The 9,351-nt window shown below is 51.3% G+C and overlaps 1 protein-coding gene across 1 annotated transcript; it reads left to right on the top strand.

Annotated features, from left to right (window-relative positions):
- Nucleotides 1-363: 363 nt before the first annotated feature.
- LOC126037422 (ubiquitin carboxyl-terminal hydrolase 42-like) lies at nucleotides 364-5,738 on the top strand. Its single transcript, XM_049797720.1, is given in 13 exon segments — nucleotides 364-464; nucleotides 1,064-1,268; nucleotides 1,715-1,812; nucleotides 1,906-1,965; nucleotides 1,968-2,001; nucleotides 2,149-2,216; nucleotides 2,377-2,447; nucleotides 2,994-3,076; nucleotides 3,325-3,436; nucleotides 3,703-3,843; nucleotides 4,062-4,162; nucleotides 4,941-5,079; nucleotides 5,328-5,738. Coding segments are annotated over 13 exon segments (1,548 nt in total). The 5' UTR covers nucleotides 364-439.
- Nucleotides 5,739-9,351: the final 3,613 nt, after the last annotated feature.

Raw genomic sequence — 9,351 nt, 5'->3', positions numbered from 1 at the left:
CACGGCAAAGGCAGACGTTAAAATAGCGGCCGAAAGCCGGTCACTCCTGCATCCAAGGTGAGCAAGTGTGGGCTGGAGAGCCCGAGGGCTCTGCTGCTAAGGCTAGCCACAGGTAAGCAGCAGGTCCTCTTCCGAGAAGGTGACACGCAATGCAGTCTTTCAAAAGGGCCTCGGTAATTGCTGTCAACTGGAGTCCTGTGACAGGGACAGTGGGGCCATCAGCCTGCAGCTCGACAGCGGTTACAAGAGCCACTGAAACACTGTTGATGGTGGATGCTGTTCTGTGGGTTGCATTTGGGGTTTTTTTTTAAGCATCTTGTTGAGCTACAATTATTTCTTTGTGATCAGGAGACGGGATTGGCGCTGATCTTCTCTTTCTGGAGCACGTCCTGACCTCCTTTGTCATCCAAAGCTTTCCCCTCTGTTCCTGAGAGGAGTGATGGCCGCAATGGGGAACGACTCCCGTAAGTAACGGCTTCGCCAGCAGGCTTGGGCTTTGTGAATCCCCAAAGGCAACGGACGTGGCTGGTGCTCCATCCTTGAATGCGCTGACAGCCTAGAGTGAATTCTGGGGCATTTCCTGATAGCAGCCAGACTTATCCAGGTGCTTCCGATTAGACGCAGGAAAACGCTCCTCTGTCACTCCTCTGCCACTAGTACAAGACTTTGAAAGATGACCTTGCTCGTAGAAAGATCTGACATCAGTTGGGTTACCTTCTGTGCTAGATACTTGCTCGTTGTCATCAATTTACAGTCAGGAACAGGGGAGACTTGACCTGATAATCCAATTCAAGTCTCGAGAGGGAAAGGAAGGTAGCCCTGGGCACAGAAATCGGAGTGTGGGCTTGTTGGACTTTTGGCACAATAAACAGGGTAACAGCCTATTTTCCAAAGCTGTTTCTTGACCAGTAAGTATCAACGGCAGCATTAGGCTTCCCCCAGTGTTTCTGGGTTGGAGGTTAGAGCTGGTTGTCCTGAGTGCTCCTGTACAGAACTCGACTTTTAAAAATGCTTTTGTGCAACAAAATTGTGTCATCTCTTTTCAAATGTCATTTCCCTGCAGTCATTGCCAAGGAAATGGCTCCACAACAAAGGATCCTCTTTCCCCCGGAGAAGATTTGCATGGATTGGCAGCAAAGACAGAGAGCTGGAGCGGGACTGCACAACCTGGGCAATACGTGCTTCGTCAACTCCGTCCTGCAGTGCCTGACGTACACAGCCCCTCTGGCCAACTACCTGCTCTCTCGTGAGCACAGCCAGTCGTGTGAGTACTTTGAGGAACATTTCCTTGTACATCTGTGGGGCACTTCCCCAGGATTCCCAGAATCTGGAATTTGATTCAGGAGAAAAGCAGCCCTTCTTTGTCGACCCCACGAGGAGTTGTTCTTTGAACGCTCAGGCCTAGCAGCCGCTTGTCATATCTAGGTGTGTTCACCTTCAGATAGGCACTTCTTTGTAGCCCCGGGTCTTGGTCCCTATTCCTGCAAGTCAACCTCTCTTTGCTTATTGCGCAGAAAACTTCTGTCAGTTAAGCATCCCTCTGAAGAAAGTTTTCTACACACTAAAATGTCCCGAGCTGGTTGGGACGTTGGCACCTTGGGAGGAGTGGAGACTGTTCTTAAAACTTCAGGATCTCCATGAGGCTTACCATCGCTATGGCTATTTTGCTAACCTGAGGGGCTTGCTTCCCTCCCTCCCTCTCTCCCTCTTCAAGTCGTCAGCAAGACTTCTGCATGATGTGCATAATGGAAGCGCACGTTAACAAGGTCCTGCATTCCTTGGTCAGTGCCATCCAGCCTAGCGCTGTCATCAGTGTCCTCACACGTAAGTCATTTCAGGTGCTTTTACAGGTTTTCTCCCCTTCTTGCAGGAGAGAATTACTAGCTTCTTCCTTCTTAGGAATAGGAGAACATTTCCAGCTTGGCAGGCAGGAAGATGCCCACGAGTTCCTACGCTATACTGTCGATGCATGCAGAGAGCTTGTCTGAGTGGAAGCAGCAAGTAAGCACAAGCAAATTACCTTTTCAATGTTCCCGAGCCCTTTGGACTCCTTGATGTATTCGCACCAAGGAAAACTTATGCCCAGGGCTTTCTGACAAAACAAGACTCTTGGAGGAGATCACCCTCTGCCTTACCATTTATTTCCAGATTGGACATGTCTTCTCAAGCAACTACCGTCATCCATCAAATATTTGGGGGCTTTCTGAGATCCAGAGGTACTTTTCCGCAACTATTGCTCAACTTGGAATTGTCTGTGCCCTTCTGTTGGCCTGTGATAAACAGCCAATCGTGTGACTGGCATAGTAGGTATGAAGGACGGAAACTGGCACAGCCAGTGACTTCCCCTATCGCTGAGCATTTTGATTTGCCTTCCAGTCACGTGCTTGAGCTGCAAAGCAGTTTCTGATTCATACGAGGCTTTCCTGGATGTCCCTTTGGATATAAAGGTAAGAGGGTTTATAGCTGTGCTTCAAGACATCCCAAGGCCCCTGTAGCTTTCCAGAATCCATGCGGTCGACTTAAAAACGTATACTGCGAACACAAGAGAGCTTGGTGGAGGGTCGGAAGTGGAATGGGCTGAGTTCTTCTGGGGAGGCCATGGCAGTGGTCTCCTTGTAGGTGCTGGCTTAAAGCTGGACAAGTACGAATTATCCTCTCTGCACCCTTGACGTACTCTCATCCTTCTTCCTTTTGCCCTCCCTCAGCACCCCATCTGGCTCCCAGGCTGATGGGTTGTATCGTTTTCATTATTGATGACCCTGCAGTGCCACAGGGAAGTAGCTCCCGATAGCCCCGGGAATCCCTCAGGATTTCAGTTCCCTGAGGGAAATGTTCAGCATCATACCCTCTTTCTGCCTCCTTCTGGACACTGCTTGCGGGCTCGAAGTGCGTCTCCTCAGCATCAGCTACCTGGGTCTTCTTGTCAAGTCCTAGTGAGTGTTCGGGCAAGGGCATTGCCCGCAGCTCACTGCTCTCCTTTCTCACTCCTCCAGGCAGCCTCTTCTGTCACTGCAGCTCTGGAGGACTTTGTGAAACCGGAGCAGCTGGATGGTGAAAACTGCTTTAAATGTAGCAAGTAAGATGATTACTAGCGACCTAGTAGTACTAGATCCTGCGGGAAGGTGCTGCATGTCATTGAGCAGAAGTCATCGTTTCACATAGGCTTAATGCATGATAATGAGACGCAGCTTTTTTTTAATATGGCCTTATGGTACTGAATAGCCTTAAAATAGTGTAAGGCTGTGTGAGACATGAAAGCTTGTCTGGTCTTCTTGGGGGAAAATTGGGTGCATTTCAGCACTTGGCTCCGTGCTTGCTTTCAAGGTGTGACAAGATGGTTGCTGCCTCCAAGGGGTTTACAGTCCATTGCGCGCCCAGGGTTCTCACAGTGTGTCTGAAAAGGTTTGAAGATTGCACCGGCAGGAAGATCAGCAAGGTTTGTATGCCACTGGAGGGCAATTTTCTCTTCCCGGAGCAGGAGATTTCCCAAAGCAGTACGCTCTTTCACAAGCTGTTCCTGTGGGGTTTTTCGTATTCCCTTCCGAGGAGAGGAGAGTTCCGGTGGGAAGACAAGCATGTACTCTGCTCCAACAGAGCTGCTTTGGCCGGGAACAGTTTCCTGCCAGCCAAACCATGCCATGTTGAAGGCTATTTCATGTAGTACTTCAGGATCATTTCTGAGCCCTCCTGCTCTCCCTGTAGGTTGTGGGGTATCCCGAGTACTTGGATCTTCAGCCATACATGTCCCAGACAGCTGGAGAAGTGCTCCTCTACTCCTTATATGCTGTCCTGGTGCATCATGGTGACAGCTGTGGTGAAGGACACTATTTGTGCTACACAAAGGTAAAGAGCAACTTCCTTCCTAGCAGGGGAAAAATGTGTGCTGGGCAAGACAAACCTTCCTGGCAGTGTAACTGGCGGCCAAGGTTTGGAGGGAGAAGGTCTCCTTAGGGGCTGGATTGGATGGGTGTTGGCGTACTCTTGGTTCTGTAGTTTTCCGCCCGTGTTTTTGTGGAGAAACCATGCGGTTCATCTCCAGAGACTGATGCCTTCCTTTGCAGGCCAGCAATGGACTGTGGTACAAGATGAACGACATGGCTGTGGATGGTTGTGGCATCGAGACAGTTCTCAGGCAGCAAGCCTATTTACTGTTTTATGTCAGGTGATGACAAGTATTAAAATGTGTTCAGAATACGTTTCCTTTTCCTGGCTTTGCTATTTTTCTTCTCCTCCTGCCTGTTTCTCTTTCTGTCATAGGAGACAATTACTACCTGCCTCCTTCAGTGCTGTTGAATCTGAACTACCCCACGTCAGTCCTTATCTTCCCTTGCCGGGCTTCAGGCTGCTGCCCTGGTGTAAAGTGCTACTTGTCTGCTGTCTGAAGCTGGCTAATGTAGAGAAGAGTAGTTAAAGGGGACTTACAGGCAAGATGGGGAGGGACTCTCTATCAGGGAGTGTAGTGATAGGACGAGGGGTAACAGTTTTAAAGTGAAAGAGGGAAGATTTAGATTAGATATTAGGAAGAAATTCTTTACGGTGAGGGTGGTGAAACACTGGGAGAGTTTTCCCAGAGGGGTTGTGGATGCCCTCTCCCTGGAGGTGTTCAAGGCCAGGTTGGATGGGGCTTTGAGCAACCTTGTCTAGTGGAAGGTGTCCCTGCCCATGGCAGGGGGCTTGGAACTAGATGATCTTTAAGGTCCCTTCCAACCCACACCATTCGATGATTCTATGATTCTATGAAATGGAGGCCGTAGGGATGATAAAGACGAGGACTTGCTCTGACAGGGGCAGACCTGGTGGGTTAGACCCCAATCAATTTTCCCATTTGTAGTCTTGGTTACATCTTCTGTCTGTTGTAGAAACCGCTCCAAGAAAATGACTGAACCCCAGACAAAGCTGCAAGAACAGCCCTAAATGCAGATCACTCTTTTTTTCTCCAGGTGCTCTGATTTGAAAATGGGAGAAAGGGTGCCTTCCTCACTGGCACCAGCATATGCCTGTTCCTCCCTCAGTCAATGCGGGGCCGACAGCAAGCAGGAGGATTCTGTGGGACCAGAGGGTCTGCCTCCTAGGACTAAGGTAACCTGGGGAGGTGGGTCAGGGCACCAGATGGACAGCAGGTTTCTTTCTGGGATCTTGGCATTGCTCTCTTCTCCCACCCACGCTGCCGCTTTCTTCATAGCCACTCCTCCCTCTCAAAGCATCCCACCTCGATCCACCCCATTTGTCTGCCTTTGGCCCTTCTGCCTTTGCAGCCCTCCAGGAGAGCCTTTGGGAGGCCCTTAGCTGTCCCCTCCCACAGCTTCTGGGGTTTCCCCACTGTTCAGGTCCTTTCAGCAGGAAAGGGCAGGACCTTTGCACAGCTCTCTTTGCAGGACATGGCGGTGGGCATGGAGGACTGTCCAGAGGACAGCAGCTCCTCTGCACCAGCCAGCACCAGCCAGCTAACCCAGGCAGGTGCACGGGAGGCATCTGCAGGCTGGCCAGGCAGGATCAGCATCGCCTCCTACGTGGGCTCCTGCTTGCATCGCTTCTTCTGCGGCTGCCTAAGGCTGGTGTCCAGAAGGAAAGCTGCATGCCCGGTCCGCTCTCCACCATTTGCCCCTCTGCACACTGTGCAAGAAGACAGCAACAAAGAGGAGCACGGATTCAGCCCTTCTTCCTGCTGCCAGAGGAACGGTGCCAGGGAGAGGGCCCGGAGCAGATCCCCACAGTGGGGAAGAGAAGTCCGCAGCTAGTTGGTGGACACCACAGACTACGACCACTCAACAGGGAGGAGGAGGAGGAGGAGAAGTAGTCCTCTAAGTCGTGATGACACTCCCAGGGATGCTGCTGCTCCAGGGCCCTCCAACAGCACCTCCCAGTCGGCTCCTGCACCCAGTGCTGCTCAGGAGCAAACCCTGCCAATGCAGAAGCAGAGCAGATCCCTGCAGCAGGGCTACGCTCTCCGCAGCCGGTTTTTGGAGACCACAGACTACCACCACTCAGCGAGGAGGAAGGGAAGGCGGAGAGCAAGTCCTCCACGTCATGACCGAGCCCCAAGGGATGATGCGGCTGCAGGGTCCTCCAATGCCAGCTCCAAGCAGGCTCCCACACCCAGGGCCGCTCGGGAGCACGCTCAGCTGCGGCCGAGAGAGCAGAGCAGATCCCCACATCGGGGCTCTGACCTCTGCAGCCAGTTTGTGGACACCACCAAGTGTGACCCCTCAGCAGGGAGGAGGAGGGTTTCAGCACCCCGGAAATGCACATCAGGCAATCACTCAGGGTGTTGAGATCGTGACGGGGGCAGATTGTTGACCTGGATGAGGGATGAGCACGGCATCTGACTGCTGCAGTGCTAGAGAGGAATTGAGGAATCCAGGAATCCAGGAAGCATCAAAACTTCCCCCAGCAGGGACCAAGCTGCACAAAGGGCACCAGCCGCCCACCCTGTCTCTCCTCCCAGTGCTGCCTCTGGCCAGGAAGAGCTCAGAGAGACCTTCCAGAGACTCGGACAGCTCTGCCGGCTGGCCTGCCTGCCCACAGGTCCCTCCAGGAAGAGCTTTAATCCGTGTTCAGCTTTTGGGATTGCCTTGCAGAAACAACACTCGTTTGCACCCAGCAGGCAGAAAAGCCAAAGCCAGAATTAAAAAGACTCGTTGGCCTTCCCTGTTGAATTTAGAGGGCGTTTCTTTCTCTGTAGGTGTTGCGGCAATTGGTGGAAATACCCAGTCCGAGAAGTTTACATTGTGGGATTTTGAAAGCAGTGTGTTTGTGTGTGCCCATCTTGCAACCTCTTCTTTTTAAAGATGGAGTTCAAGTCACTCGAATGGACGTGGGCTGGATGAGCTGACAGCAAGCGGGACTGCATCAGGCTGAACGGCCGGGCCCTGAGGGTGCTGCTCAGTGGCACCAAGCCTAGTGTGAAGCCAGGAGCTAGCGGTGTCTCCTGGGCGTCAGTACCGGGTCCGATCCTGTTTAACATTTTCCTTAACTAATGGTCTGGGTGATGGGCAGAGTGCACCCTCAGCAAATTGGCAGATGACAGCAGGCTGGGAGGAGAGGTGCTTCAGCCAGGGGGTCGTGCTGCCATCCCGAGGGGCCTGGGCAGGCCGGAGAGATGGGCTGACAGAGACCTCACGCAGTTCAGCAAAGGGTGCTGTGCGGGTGATGAGCCTGTGGAGTCTCCATCCTTGGAGATGTTCCACAGCCCTCTGGACATGCTCATGGCCAACCGGCTGCAGGTGGCCCTGCTTGAGCAGGGGGCTGGGACCAGGTGACTTCACCCTCCAGGTGACCTCCTGGGCAGCCTCAAGTAGCCTGTGATTCTGTGAAATGGGTGCCTGGAGGAGGATCCAGCCACCACCCCTGTCGCCCTCAGGCAGCCTTTGACAGCTCCACCAGGAAGCAGCAGCCCCTGGAGAGGAGCCCAGGCAGCAGCAGGTTCTCTGGCCAGAGCTGTGGCCCGTGGGGTCCAGGCGGGAGCAGGGGAACAGTGTGAGGACAGCGCGGCAGAGACGAGGTGCTCTGGGCTGTCCAGCAGCCCCATTCCCCGTGCTCCTGCACTGCTTGGGGGGGAGAGGGGGTGGAGGAGTTGGGAAGGGAGGAGTGAGGCTGAGCCTGGGAAGAGCGGGGCTGGGGGAAGCTGTTCTCGTTTGGGTTTGTTGCTGCTGTCCTGCTCCCTTTTTAATTGGCAACAGATTGGTGTTCTAGTCTACCCGTCAGGGAGGCTTTGTTGCAGTTACAGGTCTTCAAGCAACCCAGCAAAGAAGTTTTCCAAGGCTGCTATCCCAATGGAAGTGCAGGGTTTGGCTCTGATTGCTGCTCTCTGTGTGGATTGTGTCTGGTGTCAGGCAGGCGCAGAGCAGCTTTCGGACAAGGAATGGGACTATTCCTGGCTTTTTTTTTTTTTTCTCTTTTGGGGGAGGAATGTGAAGAGAAGAGAAAAATAGGTTTGTAATAGAGAAAACACCTGCCTTGGGTTTTAGGAGAACACTAAAATAAATGACCTGACCCGTCGCCTGTGCCCAAATTGTTGCCATTTTGAGGTCAGGATCTTTTAAAGATGTTTTAAAGCAGGGCCTCAACTTCTTAGGGAAGGAAAAAGTAAAAAATCATTGATCTGTTTGGACCAGGGACTTGCCCAGTGGTTTTGGACACAATGTTACTAGATCCAACACTGCTATGCAAAATAATACCCCTTCAGTACTGTCAGTAGCCTGCACCCCAAGTAGGAATTACAGCGAGGTCAGATGGGAGACCTCAGAGCAGCGGCCGTGAGCCAGGACCCCACCAGCATGAGCTCCAACGAATGTAAAGTGGGTCCTCGTACTTTCAGCCACCCATGGCTTCATTAACTCTATCAGTGCTGTAAGTAAGGGACTATTCTAATAGGTGTTTTCTGACCTAGAATAGGAAGCATCGGATGTACACCAAAGACACATCTAACATACTTTTTTCTCATGCCACACAAACCAGCACTTGATCTGGCCACGTTAACCTGGATGACAAAACAAGCTGGAGTTGCATCTTCTGTCTAACCATGCTCACTCCCCTCAGCCAGGACGTTTCACTATACGTAACTACGCTCGCTTACCAGTTTGAAAAAGTAGCGCGTCCTGGCACCCACTGCACATGTACCACTCTCCGGGACCCACGAAGAAGGGTGGCCAAGGGGAATCTCCCCAAGAAGCTGATTATGCTGTCACGCTCTGAAGGCATTTCACACAGCCTGACAAGCTTGAGTTTTGTGCCAGGTGCAACAGGTGCTTCCATCTAAAAAATCCACTTAGTGGTTTAGTATCCTGAATGCTTGCCTAGGAAATGGGGATCCGTTATTTCAGCACAGTTTCTACCAGGAGTTCAAAGCCCCCCCGCAAGTTTTACCAGATGCCCGATGCAGCACGCGGTCTTGCTTTGCACTAGGCTGCTGTTACCCAGGGTCTCAGTGCCTAAAACCCAGAGTCACTACTGACTTAATACGTTTATTTGGGATATACAACTGAGTAAATAAAAGAACATAAGCCAAAAGAACTCTTAGATTTACAAATTTAACTTCTTTAGTTTATGGTTCTTAAACTCCTTAACAAATCAGAACAGTCACATTTTTTTGATATGCAAAGAGTATTCCAGGTTGTTTAGCACACTAAGTTTAGGAAAAGTGGTGTGTTTATATTTAATTAGAAATAATTTCTCTTTGTTGCCTACATACACTGTTGAAAGCTTAATTTTTTTCTGTCAGCAATATTGCCAAATCTTATTTTCGTCTTCAAGTAGAGCTTTTACTGTTTTACTTAAAACTCCTGGAAGCAATCACAATTCAAACTTTTACCTATGCTCCGATACAAAACACAGCAATGACAAAAAAAACTT

This window comes from Accipiter gentilis, unplaced genomic scaffold, assembly GCF_929443795.1.
Source record: "Accipiter gentilis unplaced genomic scaffold, bAccGen1.1, whole genome shotgun sequence".
NCBI classification, from domain to species: domain Eukaryota; kingdom Metazoa; phylum Chordata; class Aves; order Accipitriformes; family Accipitridae; genus Astur; species Astur gentilis.
The sequence above is the reverse complement of the archived record's forward strand: the minus strand, read 5'-3'. Positions and strand labels throughout refer to the sequence as shown.